This window comes from Pyrus communis, chromosome 16 (genome assembly GCF_041283825.1).
Source record: "Pyrus communis isolate YQ-2024b chromosome 16, ASM4128382v1, whole genome shotgun sequence".
Lineage (NCBI taxonomy): Eukaryota > Viridiplantae > Streptophyta > Magnoliopsida > Rosales > Rosaceae > Pyrus > Pyrus communis.
In genome coordinates, this window is record NC_142580.1 from 26171030 (window position 1) to 26192259 (window position 21230).

Sequence of the window (21230 nt, forward strand, 5' to 3'; positions counted from 1 at the left end):
TTAATGACTTAAAAAGAACTGATGCCACTTTCCTTGCAAACTAATGTGATAAATAATAGCACTCAAATTAAACCCTCTTTTTGACAATTGTAGTAAAGATATAAGTAGGGATCGTTCTAGGCCGGGGATTTGGAGGGATTGCTAACCTAATAAAAACTAACTCAAAGATACAAAAATATGCTTAAAAACACTTAAACAAACTCAAAGACTCTTAACTAAACCTATATGACTCAAAATAAACTCAAAAGACTCAAAACAACACAAAACAATCAAAAAGACTCAAACTAGACTCTAGGACTTAATTTGGACGAAAATAGAATTGGTTTTGACTCAAAATACTTAAAAACATTCAATAGGACAGATTTGAAACAAGTAAGTAAAGGGGATTGGGTTTTTGATGAAATTAAAGTAAAAACAAGTAACTAAAAGACTTAAGCAAGGGTTGGACGAATTTGGGAAAAACTATGGATGATTAGCTAGCTAGAGGATTCTTTTCCACACATGTTACATTTAAACATAAATTGATTTCCAGTTGCTTTTTCGATAAACCATGAACCTCAACACCCCAGATTAACCGTGACATCACTAATTAACCCTCAAATTTTCCTTTAGTTATTGGATTGGATGACATCATACGACAACCCAAAGCATTCTTCAAAAGTTCCCTACATGACATCATAATAGAGATGCAATCAAAGATTATTACATTCTATGAAAATCATAAGTATTGACAAAGCACTTGTAACTATGACATCATGATACTCATGCTAGGAATTTACTTAATATGATTGTGAAAACAACCTTAACTACTTGTGAATATAAGCTTGTAACGATTATGTGAAACTCCCTTATATTCTAGCACCAAATTCAAGCATGCACATTAAGGCCTCGTTTGGCAGCTCGGACTGTACTAACTATTTCTGTCGGATAGGATAAATAGCCACCGGATAGTACTGACTAAATTAGTCGGGCGTTTGTGCAGTATCAGACTAATAACCATATTATTTATACTGTGTTTGGTACTGAACCGGATAGGACAAGGGAAAAAAATTTGACAAATCTTCGTATTCAAAATATTTTCCAATAACATAAAAGAAGGTTCACAAAATACAACTACAGTCATTACGTTATATAGATTAATCCAACCACATATCCAAGTTCATAAAATATATAAATGCAAGTTGGTTTCAGTAAGAAACAGTTTGTCCAGATAGCCAAAATATATGCATGCTACTGCTTTGCAAACTCTTCCCTCTACTTTGCTTTCTCCTTAAACACCAACAAACACAGGGAGCATCAACAAAACAAATATTTCACGCAATCATAAAGGCCAGATGCATTAATGTTGCAAACACTAAGTCCAAACAACCAATAAGAGAAATTTAACCAACAAAACCAAGACAACCCCACTAAAAATCTGATAAATGCAATGAATAAAATAACTAAAAAAAGCAAGGAACAAGATTTGAAAGCCTAACAAGACAAACAACAAAGCGAAGACAAAGCTTCAGTTACAAACCACTGAAGTAAGTGCCATGGAAGGATCAACACACCACTGAAGTGAAACTAGCCAGCTTTTCCTTCACAGAAGCTTAAAGCTTCTGTTACAAACAGAAAAATGAACCAAAACAGTGTGTTATTCTCAGTTAACATATAAAACTTATGAGAAAATACTACCACAAAAAACACAACAATTTTGTACAAGCATCAAATAGAAGATATTCCATATAGCATACTAAGTCCCCAACATATGCAGCCTAATGACTCTAACATGTAAACGGATACCATATAACACACTTTAATCACTTCCTTTTTGCCCAAATTATCTCTTCTTCTATTTAACCGCCCTTGACAATCTTGCAACTTGCCCATCAAGTACAGAGTAACCTTCAGTTCTTGCCCATCAAGTACAGATTAACCTTTAGAGTTAATCATCTGCACAAATTTTATATAATATCCCATTTGCCCATTACTAATCTTGTTCACCTGAGCATTTCAGTTCAAATTTTTTTACCATTAACGTTTGACCACTCCTTTAATAACTCAATTATTTTAACATCATCATATCAACAATAAACACATAACAGCTAAATCAAAGCAAACTTTCACCATGCATCAGTCACTCAATAAAAAATCGAAACACAAAATCTTGAAAATTCAACGAAATCAACAAACTCTAACAATTCTCGTGCCAAAATTTGACCCCAACAAACTCTAATTCGACCCCAACAACAAACCCTAAAATTCAAAAATTCTAATTAAAACAAAAAATTACATAATCAATTGCATAATTACAGAGAAAACAATAACTAGATTCAAACAATTGAAAGAAAATTGCAAGAAAAGTAGAAGGAGGGGGAAGAACAGAGGGAGGGGCGGAAGCTGGGAAGAAAAAGAAGAATGAGAAGACAAACCTGGGAGTGGAAAGGACCGGTGCGTCTGGAAAGGAAGGAGATATCGAAAGATTTTCTTGTACCGTCTGGAGAGGAAAGAGAGAGCGAGAGTGTGTTCCGGCTAAATTGTACCGTGCTTTTAGAGGGGATAAGGAAACGGGTGTTTACCGTATAAAGGAGGTGGGCCCGGATTATTTAATCTGGTGGCTATTTAATACAAACGGACACCAAACACTGTATTCCGTATTATTAGTCCTATCCGATGTGTTATCCAACGTACCAAACAAGGCCTAAGTAGGCCTCCCTAATCAACATACAAGAATAAGTTATCCATCAAACGGTTCAGTAAATTGCATTCACAAGTTATGAAATCACAACTGGAATTAATCAATTCATATCATAAATATAATCATAGTTTCAAAGCCTCCCCTAGCTAAAACAGGTTTAGCCCCTCATGTTCACAACAAAACAAAGGAAACTTGAATTAAACATTGAAAACAAAAGATAGATTACACCTAAAAACGCTCCAACAATCAAACTTGAATGCAAAAACGTCCAAGGCTTCTTCCTTTCCTCTTCTTCCTTGCTATGCTACGACACAAGAGTTTAGGGGTGATTTTGGATGTATTTCTAGGTTAAGAATGGATTTAGGTTGGTAGGGGGTGTGGCAAGGGATAAGAATGGTGTATGGATGTGTGGTTTCAAGGTATGAAAGTATGGGAGTGGTGGAAGAATGGATGAAGGCTGCGGCAAAGGTTGGTGTGATTGATGAAGGATGACAAATTGTGTGAGTCAGTGAATAGGGTTCCCTATGGGTGCGGCATTGACTGTTTATTTGAAGGAAAAGATCTTAGGTTTTATTGAATGGGTTAGGAAAGAAATAAACCCCAAATCCATCACGAAAATGAGACATAAAGTCATAAATCAAAGGGAAAAAGGAAAGGAAATTTGCGGCCAAAAAGAGTAGGAAAGGGAATGTGTTTTAAGGCTGAAATTAGGCAAGGATTTAGGATAGAATAGGAATGCAAGGTGCGGCATTAACTAAGGTGAAAGAGGAATGTGATCTTGTGACACAAAATAGGGAATACGCATTCCCCTTGCACAGCAAGGAAAGGCAGGTTTATGGAAGGCACGACAAGGGAAATAAGGATGCAAGGAAAGTTTAGTTTGTGTCCTAAAATGCATAAGAGTCCTCAATGTTGCTGGAACCTAGGGGCTTTTAGGATTAGGAAAGGTCAAACCAAAATAGGAAACCTTGGCTTAACTTTCCTACTTCAAGTAGGAATCCTTCTTTGATTAGGAATCCTTCTTTGATTAGGAATCCTAACATCTTTAGGTTTTCAATTTCGTCCATTCCTTTTGCTCCAAGCATATGCTATCCATTCCAAGTCCAATTTTGCTCCAAAAGACTCTAAAATGCACCTTCTTGCTACCTTAGCCATACGAACCTAGAAACACACGAAAATAGCTTAAAATACTAAAATAACTATGAACTAACAACATAAATGAAGGAAAACAAGCTAACTAAGTCGCCTAAATATGCTCCTATCACAAACCAACTAAGATACTTAGGAAACAACCAAACCCCAAAGCTGAACTGCCTACAGGATCATGTTCAAACATAGAGTCACACGCCTCATTAATAAGGAGAGAAGAGACCATTCCCTTCCAAGTTTACATAGAAAAAACAAGAAAAGAAAACAAGGAGAAGCGTTGCCAAAATAAAGGTATGTGGAAACTAATTCTGGAATAAGAGACTCTGGACAGTGTGTTCCACCTAGTCTTCACGAGGCTAGTAAAGATGTTCAATGTTGCACCAAAAAGAAAAGTTATAGCTACACCCATGGAAATGAGAAGGGAAGACTTAACGAAAAATAGGAAGAAATGAAGAAATCAAAGGATTCCCTAGTGGAAACTGGTAAGGAACTCTACGCCTATAAGAGGAGATGGAAGCCAAGAACAACAAAGAAGAATTGAAGGATGAGGATAATAAGGGACTAAGGAAATATCATACCAAGAAGAGTAAGCTTTCTCTAAGTGTAGAAAACCTTAGTTCTTGAGAAGGAAGCTTTCCTCACTTCTGGGAATTGCTTTAACTTCCTTTAAATTTCCTTAGCTACGATAAATATTCTCAGAGAATTCAGAACCTTGGATTGGCCATTCTTAAAACCATGCAGGTATGAACAATCTCTCTCTTGCTAAACCAATATGTTTTTAGCTTCCACGCCACGCTTCACCAAGGCAAGTTCCAATTCATTGTAATCATGCAATCATCGCTAAATTGGAGTCATTGATTCAACTAGAATGCTTCATAAGACGTGCTTCTTTTTTTTTTTAATTATTTTAGGACTTCGTGCCGAAAATGAACTAGGAGGGTAGAGAGTTTCCACAGAGGCCCAAATCCAACTCAACCAAAATGTTCCCAACAAGAAAAAATTACATATACAAACAATTTATAAGATATATTTTGCATAGAGTTTAAATTTTTATTTATTTCAAGGATGACAAAATTTATTCATGTGGCAGGTGATGTCATGGTTGTTTTTGAGATTCTTTTGCATTTACAATTTTGCCCCTTTATATTTGAAAGATGGATACAATCTTATATTTGTATTGTTGTCTCTCTTTCTCTTCTCCTTCCTACTTCCTCTACAAAAAGGCCTTTTCACGCTTCTCTCTCTTTCTCTCTCTCCATCTCTTGCTTCGCTTTCTCTTTCTCTCTCTCCTCCACTTGTTGCTTCCAGTGAAAATCAAAAAAGACCAAATCTTGGCCTATTACATAAGTTTAGCTTCTTCTTTTTTTTTTCTTTTTTTTTTTTTTTCTCTCTCTCTTTTTTTCTTCACATTTGATTATACTAAGTATATAAAAATGGTTCTACAAATAGTTAAACTAATTCTAGTAATAATGATATAACTGATTTTACATATGGTTAAACTATATCTTTTCACAAGATTTTGATTTTAAAAGTATACCAACTGATTTTACTAATAAAGTATACAAACTAATTATACAAATAGTTAAAATGATTCTACAGATAATTAAGCTATCTTTTTGATAAGATATTTTTTTAACGTATACAAACAAAGTATACTAAAAAGTATACAAAACTAATTATATATATAGTTGAAACTGCTTCTGCAAAAATGGTCCACAAGGATCAAGCTAATGGCATGTAAGTAATTTTGTTGAAGTTGTGTAAGCTGATGTCTGTTTACTAATGGGTTTGGTCCGGGGTAAAGAATGGAATTTTCGAACATTGATTTCCTTATTTTTGGGTTGGGTTGAGTGTGTTTTGATCTTTTTTCGCTCCATGAAATTATTGAAATGTGGTAGCGTTCTAGGTAATGTAGGTTGTGTTTTTTATATAAGGCTCCCAAGTATAAACCCCTTTTGATGGGCTAGCTAGGACTGGTTGTTCCAATTAAAATTGGATTTGAGTCACAACCCGTGTTTGATGACGCAATTTGTGTCATGGACAAGATTTTGAGTCATGGGTTCAACTCCAAAGTAGGACGGACTACGTAACCCAACCTGAACAACAGGTTACGAACCCGACGCTCTTCTCCGAGGGCCACTCATCGCCTTTCTTTAGAGATTCATCTAATTTCATCAATTCTGCAGTGGATTGCGAGCATTGTGTAGTGCCAGGTCACAAGGGGTGAGGAGAGTCACGAGTGGTGTTGTGAGTTGCGAGCAGTGTTGTTAAGTGGGTGGGTCGTCATCGGGATGTAGTGGATCTGTTTGCAAGTTTTAGGGAGTCAAGGGCAGGTTCAGAGCGGTGACTTGGATGGGTCATCGCGACAAGGATCGACGTTGCTGTGTCGTCATGAAAGGCATCGTGAACGGGCTGTGCGTCATAGTGGGGGTCGTTAGTGAACGGGTTGACTTTTAAAATCTCATCCTTCCTAGTCGGATGGAGACAGTCTACACCAAACACTAGACAAACAACCTAAACAATTCAATCCAAACCCAACCTAACCAGTCTGAAACACCAAATCCAATCTTGTCCAGCACACCAGATGTGCCCTTAATGTTAGTCCTTAAGACAGGTTTCAGTTCCCTTCAATTTAACCAAGGCTGCCACCTCATAATAACTACCTAAATAATTCAATCCAATCCCAACCTAACCAGTCTGAATACCAAATCCAATCTGTAGGTGGATTGTCTGGCCTTCTATTTTCATACTCTTCCTATGCCCTCCTGTGATGTGTGGTCACGGTTAAGTTACGTCAACATTTTATATTAAATTTTTATAGAAATAATAAAACAAAAAGTAATAGAAATATAAAATGTTGACGTGGTTTAACCGTGACCACACAAACAGAAGGGCATGGGGAGAGTATGCAAATGGGAGGGCAGACAATCCACCTCCATCCAATCTTGTCCAGCACATCAGACGTGCCCTTAATGTTAGAAAAATTATCCTCGCCATATCCTTTTCCTAGGGATCTTGCAATCGTGTTCATTCATCGTACATCGTGCGCGCATAAATTATTTAAAATTTAAAATTCAAATATAAATAGTACCCAACGAAAACTAATCACACGATGTGCCCTTAATGTTAGCCCTTAAGACAGGTTTCAGTTTCGTGGAGCAAAAAATAATCAAGAAAAATACGAAGGTGACACGTAGATTTTTGGGTTAAAAAAAACAAGATTACCCTTGAGGCACACCGGAATTTTTACACACAAGGAGTGGACAATCATCCCTCAATTAAGTCAAAAGTGCCCAAAATAGGTATTTATTCAAAACCTATTTCATCCATCCTCATCAAATCTTCTCCACAAGGTAACCCCCAAATCATTCCTTTCTAATTATATTAATTAATTAATTAATTGATTTATTACCTAATTAATTTATTAATTAGCTAACAAATCATGAATCTCACCCAAAAAACCATACAAGTGGCCGGTTCTCCTCCTCCCAAAGGGGCTGACCACACCCCTATATAAACACCCTCATTTTCTCCACAACCTAAGTTCTACACTCTTGCTAAATTCTCTAAATTCTCCAAACACTTTTCCCTCAAAATTCTAACTTTGGCATTGGAGGTTCTTCGGCCAAAGCCCCCCCCCCCCCCCCCCCCCCAAAATTAATCGTGGGCGCGTGAGGCTCTTGGCCTTGACCTAAGGTGTTGTTTGTTTTGTAGGTGCAATTTTGTCCAAGAACAAGAAAGAAGAAATTTGTATCCACAAATTGGTGCTTTCATTGAGAGTTTAATTCACACGCTCGAAGAAGACTCTCACATTCAAAATTTCTCGATTCTCATTCATTCATAAATTTTTCATACTTTCTTATTCCTAGAATTTTTTTAATTCTTTGAATAAAGGTGAGGAAAAAAAAATACAATGACAAAAAATTCAAAAACACGACGAATGAAACTTCCTACGTTCAAAGATCTAGATCAAATGATGGACGACAAGACATAGCCTCATCACTAGGGGTGGGCACGGTCCAGTTCGATCCGGTTTCTCTCTCAAACTGGAACCGAACTAGCTATTCTTGACGGTTCCAGTGCGGTTCGGTTCTACCTAAAATAATCATTAAAACCATGCGGTTCGGCGTGTAACGGTTCCGGTTTAGTTTCACCGGCTTCCGGTTTCAAACCGATTTCTTACAAATCCTTCCCTTCAAGATCAAACCCATTTTTGCAACCAAAAATCAATGGAGAGAAGGAGAGAGAGTGGTTGTGGAGTCGGCAATGAAAGAAATGGGAAGAAGAGGACGACAAGACAAGGACAAGAAGGCAAAGAGGACGAGAAGACAAAGCTGGGTGTAGAGCAAGCAAAGAAAGGAACGGGAGAGGACGAGAAGATGAAGGCTGGGTGTGAATTCGAGAATTGATGAATAAGAGAGAGAAGGTTGAAGGTGAGAGTTTGAAAGAGGAATGTGCGGTTGACCTTGAGTGTGGAGCAATAATGAGAAATGGAGATTGAGAGCTAGGGTATTTTATGTAGTTGTATGGATTGGGCTTTTGAATTAATGAGACAATAGAAATGATTTGGGCTTAAGAAAAACAAGATAGACTTGGAATTGGCACAATAAAACCCATATAAATATATCCTCACGGTTTGGTTCGGTTTGAACCACTTTTCCAAAGCCCAAAACCAAACCTAAATCGGTTCAAAGTGGTTCGATCCAGTTCTCAGTCAAAGGTTGATAGGTTTTGGTCAACACGGTTTTTACCCTTTTTTCACTCGATTCGGTTCGGTTTCATAGTTTTCTGGTTTTTATGCGCACCATGACAACCCACGAGGCTCAAAACGATGGCAAAATGATTAACTTTGCCACCATAAAGCACCACCACCATGGCAACCACAGGGACCACCGTGGCAGTGGGGAGTGGGCCAGCTCCATGGCAGCAAGCCCACGGTAAGCAGCGAGGCAACCACAAGCCTAGGCCCATGCCACTTTGCAGTAGCAAACCCAGACGCTAGAAGCAGCTTAAGATGTTGCCCTAGCAGCGCAGGCCAAAGCCTCGTCTACTTGGTGCACGACCCAATCTGCAAGGCAGCTGAGCTAGGCCCAGCGCGAGCATGCCTGAGCCACTACCTCAGCAGTACAAGCCCAAGCAGCTGCGACAGGAGAATCAGCCTAGTGCTTGCAGGCCCAAGGCTAACCCAGAGCCTAAGCCTAGCGCCTACGCACATCGGAGGTGGGGTAATCCACGCCAACTGCTCGACCCCCACCGGCGATCTAACCCGCTCCCACTATCCAATTCGAGGCCCAGTCCACTCCCGTGGTGTCCCAAACAGCCCAAGTCGGTTAAAGACCGGTTCAACATTCCTGGCACTAAATTTCTAGGCCGATGATTGAATCGGTGACATTTTTCACCCTTTTTTCAGCGGATTTGACATTTCCCAACTCAAATCTCACACCTGGAGTCCACTACACTTCTGCTACTCAAGGAGATGCATTTCACCCAAGCTTTTCCAACCCAAATAGAAACACTTGTCTCGACAAATTATAGAGTTGATGAGCACCCTTGCACAGCATGGCTCATAACTATGCCAATCTTACACCACGCCTCCCAGCCGTGCCAATTTTGCCTTGTGGCTAGTGCCAACCGAGCCTCAAAAGCGCACACAACGAAACACCTAATGATATCGCAATAATTCTAGGAGCAGCTTACTGCGCTTGCACCCTTACATGGGTTCCACAAGCAGTTTAAAGTCTTAAGCAGTTAGCCAAACAAGATCTCGCAAGCTGAGGATTATTTCAGTTATCCAGTAGTCCAACTTTCCTCAGCTGCACTCACAACAATGACTTCCATGCTCTCCATTACTAAAGGGTAAACCAAGCCCCCGACACCCATCTGGGTCTACTCTTCAGTGCAAGAGGAGGATAAACTAATTGCTCTCCAGTACGAAAGGGTAAACCAATTCCCCAACACCCATATGGGTTTGCTCTTCAGTGCGAGAGGATAAACTAATTGCTCTTTAGTGTGAAAGGGTAAACCAATTCCCCAACATCCATATAGGTCTGCTATCCAATGCGAGAGGTTAAACTAATTGCTCTCTAGTGCTAGAGGGTAAATCGATTCCCTGACACCCATATGGATAAGCTCTCCAGTGCGAGAGGGTAAACTAATTGCTCTCCAATGCTAAAGGGTAAACTAATTGCTCTCCAGTGCGAGAAGGTAAACTAATTCCCCGACACCTATTTGGGTAAGCTCTCTAGTGCAAGAAGGCCATATAGCTCAAAATATTGAATGCTTGAAGACCAACTATGCAGCAAATAGTCAAGGGGTAGCAACCACTTTGCACTCAACTGTTCGCTCATTTGACACTTCATCTTCAGCAGCTCCGATCTTGGCAGCTCCATCCTTGACTGCTCCATCTACGGTAGCTAATAAATCAAACTCAAGCAATTTTCTCATTTTTGGCAAGCAGCCTAGACGAGGCAACCCAAACTGTGGCCCATGCCACGCCACTTCCTTGGCCATGTTGAGCCAGTCCTTGGCTTTAGTAAAGCCGAGTAGCACAAGGTATGGCCCCTACCACACCACCTCATTGGCTTATGCCAAGCCAACTCCTGGCCCCTACCAGCCGATGTGCCGCACCACCTGGACGGCTGCCCCGCGGCACCACCACCCAAGAAGAAGACAAGGAGAATTAAGTTTTTCTTACATCGGTGCAGCGCGAAGAAGGCAAAGAAATTAACGAAAGACGATTCTTTGCACAGTCAAGCAAAGAAGAGTGCTAGAGGAGGAGGAACAAATATCCTCTAGTTTTCTCTCTTTCTTGTAGAGACAAATAATTGTCCTCTGAAGTTGATTTAATCCCCTACTTAAGGTAGGCTTAAATAGGAGGCTATTTATTTCCCTTTCCTAGAAGAATCTAATTCCAAATCCAAGTGAGAATTTGCATCAAAGCTGGAGATCTCTACACCTGTTGCCCTTTCCTGTGAGCAGGCCAGCAAGTGTGGGGCCATTTGTGGAGCCAAAAGTAATCAAGAAAAATATAGAGGCGACACATGGATTTTTGGGTGAAGAAGACAAGATTATCTTGAAGGCACACAGGGATTTCTACACGCAAGTAGTGGGCAATCATCCCTCAATCAAGTTAAAAGTGCCCAAAATAGGTATTTATTCAAAACCTATTTCATCCATCCTCATCAAATCTTCTTCACAAGGTAAACCCCAAATCACTCCTTTCTAATTATATTAATTAGCTAATTAATTTATTAATTAGCCAACAAATCATGAATCTAACCCAAAAAACCATCCAAGTGGCCGGTCCTCCTCCTCCCAAAGGGGCCGGCCGTACCCTTATATAATCACCCTCATTTTCTCCAAAACCTAAGTTCTACACTCTTGCTAAATTCCCTAAATTCTCCAAACACTTTTCCCTCAAAATTATAACTTTGGCATCGAAGGTTCTTCAGCCAAAGCCCCCCCTCCCCCTCCCCCCCCCCCCCAACCCCATTCATCGTGGGCGTGTGAGGCTCTTGGCCTTGACCTAAAGTGTTGTTTGTTTTGTAGGTGCAATTTTGTCCAAGAACAAGGAGGAAGAAATTTGCATCCACAAGTTCCCTTCAATTTAACCAAGACTGCCACCTCATAATAACTACCTAAACAATTCAATCCAATCCCAACCTAACTAGTCTGAAATACCAAATCCAATCTTGTCCAGCACACCAGATGTGCCCTTAATGTTAGGAAAAGGATCCTCACCAGATATTTTTCCTAGGGATCCCACAATCGTGTTTGTTCATTGTACATCGTGCGGTTATAATTCATTTAAATTTTAAAATTCAAATATAAATAGTACCTAACGAAAACTGATCACACGATGTATGATGAACAGACACGATTGCGGGATCCCTAGGATGGCTAGGAAAGGATGTGGCGAGGAGCCAGATCCTTTTCCTTAATGTTAGTCCTTAAGACAGGCTTCAGTTCCCTTCAATTTAACCAAGACCGCCACCTCATAATAACTACCTAAACAATTCAGTCCAATCTTAATCTAACCAGTCTAAAATACCAAATCCAATCTTGTCCAGCACACCAGATGTGCCCTTAATGTTAGCCCTTAAGACAGGTTTTAGTTCCCTTCAATTTAACCAAGATTGCCACCTCTTAATAATAACTATATGACGTCACTCAATATTACAGTCTGGTTGTATTTATTTTTACTTGTAAGTGAGAGGTCTAAGTTCGAATCTCGTGAATGGTGAATTCGATACCAAATTAGGTTGCCCATTATACGGCTTACCAAACTCCCGCTCTCCTTAATGTAAAATATATCGTTGTACTTAAAAATAAAAATTAAAAAACCTATGCGACCACTGCTTTGCCCCTATATTTACGAAGTATGATACACGTACATCGCGTCCCAATGCATTGGAAACCCTAAGCCACAACAATAACTGGTACCAAATTAGTAGATTATGTTTTTCTGGGTAAACAGTACCATACATCCTTCTTTGCGAGCAGTAATAATAGAAGCGTAAATAAAAGAAAAGAAAGTCGAAGATTATTCGTATTTTCCATCAGAATTTCAGTGTTCCAAACATTTTCCGATCAACTTGGATTCCCGTCGCTGTACTGGGTACAAATCTGATCAATATCCAATCAATTTTGTACTTGAGTGTTTTATTGCTAGGTAGAATAAACACTGAGGCAAAACTTAACAGTGTAAAGAGGTTCTAACAGATAATCATGCTTTGTACATTCGTAGAGCCAAAGCAAAAGTTGGAACATATAAACAGATGTCCCTAGCTGTAGTATCTAAGATACTAAGCAGAGGCCCAGAATACGAGCAAGAACAACGGTTCATAATGCGTCATTATCGTCTCATGATATAGGCTTTTAAACATGGTAATAACATTTTATGTATATACACATCATTCGGAAGCGACCTTGGTTCAGCTTCGATAGCAGGACCGCCATTCTGATCTCAACCAAAGTAACTTATAAACCTGCATGAAAGGGCCAAAATTGACTGCATTAATATGGAGTGTGACAACAGAGTAAGGGGATACAAGTCCAGATGAAAATATAAATAAACAAAAGGACACGTTTTGATCGTACCATCATGGCTGCGCTTCGTGTATGATGGAAGCCTTTTCCAGGTAAAAGCCACTGCAAAGCGCATATCCAGCACTTACCAAAGAAAATTACCATTTCACAGATGAACCAAGGCATAATAATACACTATTAGCCTCAATATACTTGGAAACCAGTGCTGCCCCTTAAACTGCAAAATCTATTCTTAAAACTTATTTCCTCTTCGGCTAAGTCCTGGGTAACATACAATGCAAGAAGTGAATCAACTTCATCGAGACTGGAATTATTTCACATTCATTGCAGCAGCCATATTTCTTAGCTTCTGAGAAATTTCAGAAAACGATGGCCTCTGGGAAGGATCAGAAGCCCAACAACTTTCCATCAAAGACTTCCATTCTGGGTCGCACCACGTGGGAATTTGAGGGCGCAACGTGTTGTTCACAATACCTCCTGCAAGCAAAACAAAACAGATTGCAGATCAGAACTAAATACTGTAGCATCCTTCACTGGTATTGTTCAATTGTGGATGCTGTATGGGCATTTAATACCTAGATTAAAAAGCATGAAAAGCATTCATATAAAATCTCAAGCATGGCTATAAAACAGGTCTGTGTAAGAGATGACTGCCATAAGATGCTCAGTCATGGACTGACATAAGGACAAAGACAGCACCGGTAATTGGAATTGTTTTTGAAGAAGAAAACAATTTTTATTGCAAAGAAACAATAAAAATACGAGAGCGGACAAGAAGTCCGCAAAGGCACTGGTAATTGGAATGAGATATGACTGCTGTCGGATAATGCAAAATTACTATTACAAAAGGAAAAGGATACTTTGTTTTTCTTCCTAGCATATATCTACAAGTTACTAGACCAATTCCTAAGTCTATCAGAATGGACGACAAAAATACAGTGGACGATTTGAACAAAACATGAAATTTACAATTCGAACTGCAAGACAGATAGTTGATACAAACAGCAACAACAGAGCCATTTCCCACTAAGTGGGGTCGGCTGTATGAATTCTAGAATGTCATTGCACTCGGTTCTGTGCCACATCTTCCGTTAGATCCAAGTACTTCAAGTCTTTTCTTAGAGTCTCTTCCAAAGTCTTCCTAGGTCTTCCTCTACCCCTTCAGCCCTAAACCTCTGTCACATAATCGCATCTTCTAATTGGAACATCTATAGGCCTTCGTTTCACATGCCCAAATCATCGTAACCAATTTTCTCATCTTTTCTTCAATTTCGGCTACTCCTCCTTTACCTCGAATATCCTCATTCCTTATCTTATCCTTTCTCATGTGCCCACACATCCAACAAAGCGTTCTCATCTCCGCTACACTCATTTTATGTACATGTTGATGCTTCACCGCCCAACATTCCCCGCCATAAAACATTTTTGTCCTATAAAATTTTGGGAACTTAATGAAACACTCCTGGTATTGTTCACTTTTAATATTAAGGACATTTTTACCTTGAAAAGTCACTCCTGGTATTATTCACTTGCATCTTTATTTTGTCCTTTTGATTAAAAACTGAAGTTTTTTTTAGGACTTTTTGTTAGTTTTCCCATAAAATTTTCCCTTGAGCTTTAGTGGCATACGACGGTCGCACAACACACCCGATGCACTCTTCCACTTCATCCATCCAGCTTGTATTCTATTGTTGAGGTCTCCATCCAACTCTCCATTTTTTGCAAGATAGATCCTAGGTAGCAAAAACAATCGCTTTTTGGTACTTCCTGATCTCCAATCCTCACCCCTAACTCATTTGAGCCTCCGTTCACAATGAACTTGCACTCCATATACTCATCTTTGACCGACTTAGGAGAAGACCTTTAGATTCCAACACATCTCTTCAAAGGTTAAGCTTCGCATTTACTCATTCCTGAGTTTCATCTATCAACACTATATCATCTGGGAAAAGCTTACACCAAGGAATATCATCTTGAATATGTCCCGTTAACTCATCCATTACCAATGCAAAAAGATAAGGACTTAAAGATGAGCCTTGATGTAAGCCTACAATTATGGGGAAGCTTTCGGTTTGCCCTTCATGAGTTCTTACAGCAGTCCTTGCTCCATCATACATATCCTTTATAGCTTGGATATATGCTACTCGTACTCCTTTCTTTTCTAATATCCCCAAAGAATGTCTCTTAGGACCCTATCATGCGCTTTTTATTGCAAACCAGCAGAAGGATGTTATATTGCCAAGTGTACGAAAATAGTCTAAAAGATAGGGGGTTTCTTTAAAAACACGTTCAAGTTCTACTATTTGTTTCACATAAGCAATGCATGAACAAATGACCGAAAAGAGAACAGATGACAAGCAACTTTTTTCTGTCAATTGTCCAGCAATCGTATATATAAAGTGAAGTTAGATCTTACATGGATTTTACATGACAGAAACAGAATTTCAGCTAGAAGACAAATGGAGTTGACATGTGATTGCATATAAGCACGCATCAAATACGTCAGCATCCGCAATTATATGTACATTCTCAGAGATTGGTGTTGTATTATTAAATAAATAATGAGGGACCCAGAGAACATTTTGAAAAGAAACGGAGAGAACATATTATGACAAAAAACAGAATATATGCCTACAAATCATTGGTTCTTACCAATTATAGACGCACAATGCATATCTGTATATGGCTCTTCTCCCGTAAGCAGTTCCCACATAACAATCCCAAATGAGTAAACATCAATCTACAAAAATTGAAAATAACACATAAGATAACAATCTGAAGACTGGGAAAATTAGTGATACTTCTAAGAGTTATCAATCACGAGAGCCATACACTTCAATATATGTTCCAAGGGTAAATTCTCTATTACCTTCTCTGTTACCATATTACTTTTCCCGATAAGAAGCTCAGGTGCCATCCAGGGTAAAGTTCCACGAACACCTCCAGACACTAAAGTCTGTTGTTTTACTTTGGATAATCCCAAATCACCAATCTAAAGAACGTACACACATCATATGAGTCCCAAAAAGAAAAGCATGCTAAGAAAGTGGAAAGGAGGTGACAGAATTTGATATTTAAATCATCCAACCTTGCATACAGGCCGCTGTGGATCTCTCATGTTCACTAACAGATTTTCACACTTCAAATCAAAATGCACTATATTTTTTCCATGCAGGTACTCCATCCCAAATGCAGCATCCATAGCTATGATAAATCTTTTACGACGATCAATTGTTCTGATCAATGGCATAATCAATAGATTCATCATATACTAGCAAAGATAAGAAAGCCCTTAAATATAGAAATTGAGAAGAAACCAATAGAATAAATTAGAAATATTCCTTCCAGAAAAACTAACTACTTACCGATCTTTTTTCTGCAAAAACTGTTTCAAAGAACCATTAACCATGAATTCAGTCACAGTTGCTAAAGATCCATCAGGGCCATCGCGCACAATACCATACATGGAAACAACATTTGGGTGATGCAATGAACTCAGTATCAAAGCCTCCTTCCAGAAATCCGCAATCTGTGAAGACAAAAAGAAAAATTATCACACCCACAGATGATAATATGAAGAACATACCATTTCAGGAAGAATAATGTCTCCCTCAACAACATATTTCAATAACTTAAGTTCAAAAAAGTGATTATGACAATATTACAGATTAACATATCATTTCAGGAAGTATAATTACTCCCCTGACAACTTCCTTTAAAATGACTAAATCTCCAAGACATGAATAATATTAAATGAATGGTGTAATTATTATTACGATATCAGCTAGCATACAGTCACTATTTCCACAGCTGAAATTTGCAAGAACCAAGATCACATAAAATGACTGAACTAACAATATATAGGGCAGACCACAAATGGGGCAAACAAGGAGGTGCTATGTAATAGGTTATACGAAACTGTAAATTCGAAAAAAGAAGAGTGCTCAGTTGTTACCAAACGTTCTCTTTCTGATGGTTTCCCAGCAAAACAACTGGATTTTATTCTCTTTATTGCTACGTCAGACCCCTTCCACTTCCCATGATACACAGCCCCGTAAGTCCCAGAACCTAATTCTCGGATCTCCTCTAGATCATTGTTCCTTATTGTCTGTCAAAAAGAAAAACACAATCATGCAGTTAAAATAAAACCGCATGAAAGACCAAGAAACATAGTATGGGAAATACGGATGTAGGACTTAAAAATGACACAAATATGACTGCAAAAAGAAACCTGCAATCCCTTGGCAATAGCTTCTGCCTCCGCCTTTGTTGGCTCGATTTTGGGATTCTTTAGATTATCACTATCAGAATCCAATTCCTTTTCTCGAGGAGTGTTCTATAAAACAACAACACATTAAGAAGACAAAAAGAAAACCCATAATCTAATCTCATTTGAAGCTTTTCATATGGTTCTCACCGGTTCCAAATTTTTTGCAGCTGCCCCTTTGCCTATTGAACTACTCTTCTCAGGATCAGTACTTTCTTCAACATTGGCTTTTACCTCCTCAGCCCCCTCTAGTGCAGCTTTTTTAACAGAAGCAATCAACTCCGGTATGAAACTCAAATCATTAACAGAAAGCTTTAAAAGTTCACAAGTAGATTGATGCTCGTCACTTGTTTTGCCAGCATTACCACTTTCTTCTGCAAGCTTACTGAAATTTGAATTTATCGACTCAAGAGATACCACACCACCATTTTTATCACAATGATTGTTTGGGTTTATAACCTCTGTTTCAGAGTTCTCCACCTTGTCCACAATATTCACCCCATTTACTCCAGGTGAACTCTTTTCCTCCAACCTTACAACTCCGGTGACAGGGTTCAAAGGAATAGCACAATTTATCATATCAGGTGTGGGCTGAATGGGTTCTGGAGGAAATGCTTGATGATTTTCTTGACAAAGTGCGTTTGGGTTCAACTTCACAGTGTGCCCATAAGAATAGTCTGGAGGAACAGCTTTCCCTTCCAAACCTAACATTTTCTGCGAGGAGTCAACCCAAATATTTTGATTGTCTAATGCAATGGAAAACCTTGGACCATCCCCACGTCTGAAATATCCCACATTAACAGAACCATTCACTTGTGGTGCAGAAACAGAGGCTTCATAAGGAGGCGCAGCATGCATTGGGATCTGAACATTCCTCCATACTGCATGTCCATGAGACCCCAGATAAATATTATCTCCTCCATAGGCATAAGGAAGATTTCCATAACGAACACCACACTCTTCTACAGGAGCAATGTGTACATTGGGTAGAGCAGCCACAGATCGTTCGTGAAACACTTCATTTCCCACTTCAGGTCCAGCTCGGTGATGAACGTAATTGGAAGAGATGTGATGGCCATCCACCATATTAGGACCAAGAGGCAAATTCATGTTGGGACCATCTACAATGTAAGGATCATTCAATTTCCCAGCTCCAGAAGCAAGTGGTCCTGTTTCCTCAGTCCAACAATTCAAACGATGATGTTGAGCCCACCCTCTTTCATGATTTGGAGTCTCATTAAAAAGAGGAGGACCATTATTCTGTTCACTTGCGTATATTTCATGGTGCAACTTTGCATCTGGATTCATCATGAAAGTCTCTCTATTTGGAGTACCCTCGCTGCTTGGATTAGGAACCTGCTGAAACCCATTTGCCATGTTTGGTTGCTCAAAATGTGGTTGGTTTCTCTGGAAAGCCATCCGGCAGTGTTCACAAATACTGTTTCCTTCAATAGCATTGTTTCCATGAAAAACGTTACCCGGAGATCCTGACTTTTCACCACCTATAGCTCCACTTGGAAGCCATGAAACATTCTCAGAAAGGTGTTCATATGGAGGCTGATGATTCAATGGCTGTCGTGCATATTCTTCAGGCAGTCTATCTAAACATTTATCGGCTACATCTGGAAACGGCATACGGTACCGTGTAGAGGAAGGAGAGGAAGGAAACTCTGCCATTGGTCTTGAATCAATGTGCCCATGATGCCCAGGAGAATAGTATGCAGGACTCCAAGGAGCTTCCATTTCGTTATACCTCTGACTAATTGGTTGATGGTGTTGCCCCGATCCCGCATGAGGTATCTTGAGCTGATGCAAGTTGTATTGAGCCATGGATATATCACAATTTCTCTGGCTATGAAGGCCACCCTCAAGACTTATTGGACTAAAAAATTGTTCAGCTATATGGAGATCATCAACAGGATTAATAAGAGGGGACTCAGGATACTGCTTCCTGAATTCGGAGCCATCATTTAAAGCATTGAGAGCGTCAACATACCTCCTCTCATTATCCCTTTCATCACCCTCATAGTGCGATGAACTATCTTGGTCAGGATGCGAAAACAAAAAAATCCTGAGCCTAGTGAAACCATTGCCAGATCCCAACTTATCATACTCTTCCATCATGTTAGTCACATCATCATCATTCACAACCGAGACAAGAGCATCAAGGTCCTCATCAGGTTGCTGGTACTTGAGCACTGCTGCCCCTTCATAAAGCTCCCGTATCTTGTTCATCAACTCCTCAAACTTGATATCTCGTGGAACACTCACAATTCGCGTCTCTCCACCCACATACCGGAGCTTCCCATCTTGTGGGCGGGGCAATATACTACCCAAAAAACTACACAGAAACTTAACGCGCGAATTCTCCTCATTCAAATCGGGGGACGAAGCAGCAGTGGAATTAGAACCAAAGTGGGGGCTAGCGGAAGGGCTATCCATCAAGTACACAGCCTGATGATTAATTGGGTTTTCGGAGTTGCTTAAGCACGCAATTCCTTTGTTACACATGAGTATAGGTCACACCATATAATTTCCAAATATTGAATATTTGAGCCGACAAACATAAGCATGTTCATCAACTTCACTAACATCCTCCATTTATGACAACTCTATCAAAACCACAGTAAGCCATAATATTCCCGAACACCAATCCCGCTCACCATTGAAACAATTTCACCAAAACCAAATCAAAAGAACCAAATTTTAGCCAACAACCAATCAAAATAACACCACATAAACCCCAAAAGTTGCAAATTTTGTCGAATTTAGATCCGAATTCAACACAATCCAAATAACCAAATCAAAGAATAATCAAATGGGTACCTGGAAAATGAGAAACAAGGCAAAACGCAGATGCCAAAACCCAAATTCCAATCGGAAAATGGAACATTTGGGTTGCAGACAGACGCGCGTCTCCAGCCCCCTCTGCCTGAGTTGCGAGCAGGCGGCGATAGAGCAGAAGAGCAAACAGAGTTGCAGAGGCGTAAGAAAAGTAAGAGTGGAATTTACGTGTGAATTGGGTGAGGAGGAAGAAGGAGGAGGAGGTGAAGGCGATGGGAAGGAAAGGGGAGGAGATTAAGGGGAAGAGGAAGGACCGCCATAGGCGCGGAGTGGTGGTTTGGTTCGCTTCGCTTTGGGTCGCGTGATTCCAAGATGCGATGCCTGAGTGCCAGGTAGTGTGCCACGTGACACTCGTCGCTATTCGCGTTCTCCTCTAGCATCTTAGCTCCTCGGAATTTTGGGACATGCCTTCTTCCTTCTGAGCCTTCCATCACGTGCACTGCGGCTGCTAGCTCCCAGTTTTGATTTTTTTTTTTTTTTGAAACTTTAACGAAAACCTTTAGGTATTGTTCACTTTAACGAAAAATCACATTTTTATATTAAAATGTTAATCATGGTACTATTCATTTTACCCTTTATTTTGTCATTATTGTTAAAACTCAAAGTTTTTAATCCCTTTTCATTAGCTTTCTTTTTTTTTCCCTTCAAAAATATCTCCCTATTCTTTAACGTATAGGCACAATGTCATTTTACCCTATCAATTTTTTAAGAGTCGCCGAACAGAATGAAAAATGTCGAATATGATCAGGTAATGATGCAAGAATTGGAAGATTTAGATGATATTTGGCTAAACGCGTGCAACTTGCTTGTTGCACCAAAAGAAAATAAGCATACAACAAAAGGGTAAAGCAAAAGATGTTTCGTGAAGGGGATTTAATATGACAAACAATCTTTCCAATTGGAATCAAGGATCCCAAATACGGGAAATGGTCGCAGAATTGGGAATGTCCTTTTATCATGCACAAGGTTCTCGACAAGGGGCATATTATCTTAGGAACCGTACAGGGTCGATGCACAAAATACCGATCAATGAAAACTTTTAAAGAAGTACTATCCAGTTATTTGGGAACTGAGAGAATAAATAGTCCAAAACGAAAGCATTCGAATTTCATTTATGTCGTGCACATTACAGGATTGAATGAAATTCGTCCAGCCACATTTCGACACTAAGACTTAACATGTAAACTAAGGAGAAGAAGGCATAAATCATTGTCGAAGCACTTTCAGCTCTAGCCACTTCAC

General features: G+C 39.4%; 1 protein-coding gene across 3 annotated transcripts; it reads right to left on the bottom strand.

Moving 5' to 3' along the window:
* Nucleotides 1-12349: 12349 nt before the first annotated feature.
* On the bottom strand, nucleotides 12350-20391 carry LOC137731312 (RAF-like serine/threonine-protein kinase 24). 3 transcript variants are annotated; one of them, XM_068470411.2, is made up of 10 exons: nucleotides 19971-20291; nucleotides 17295-19756; nucleotides 17109-17213; nucleotides 16833-16985; nucleotides 16243-16406; nucleotides 15966-16113; nucleotides 15747-15869; nucleotides 15530-15617; nucleotides 12929-13354; nucleotides 12350-12816 (listed from the first exon to the last, which is right to left on the bottom strand). In XM_068470411.2, the coding sequence occupies exons 2-9, from the start codon at nucleotides 19653-19655 to the stop codon at nucleotides 13188-13190; spliced, it is 3309 nt and encodes a 1102-aa protein (XP_068326512.2). In that variant the 5' UTR covers nucleotides 19656-19756; nucleotides 19971-20291; the 3' UTR covers nucleotides 12350-12816; nucleotides 12929-13187. The 3 variants fall into 3 exon arrangements, with proteins under 3 accessions (XP_068326512.2, XP_068326511.2, XP_088543578.1); XM_068470410.2 differs by having other exon boundaries at nucleotides 17295-20391; XM_088687452.1 differs by having other exon boundaries at nucleotides 15530-15570; nucleotides 15746-15869; nucleotides 17295-20326.
* Between the last annotated feature and the right edge of the window lie 839 nt (nucleotides 20392-21230).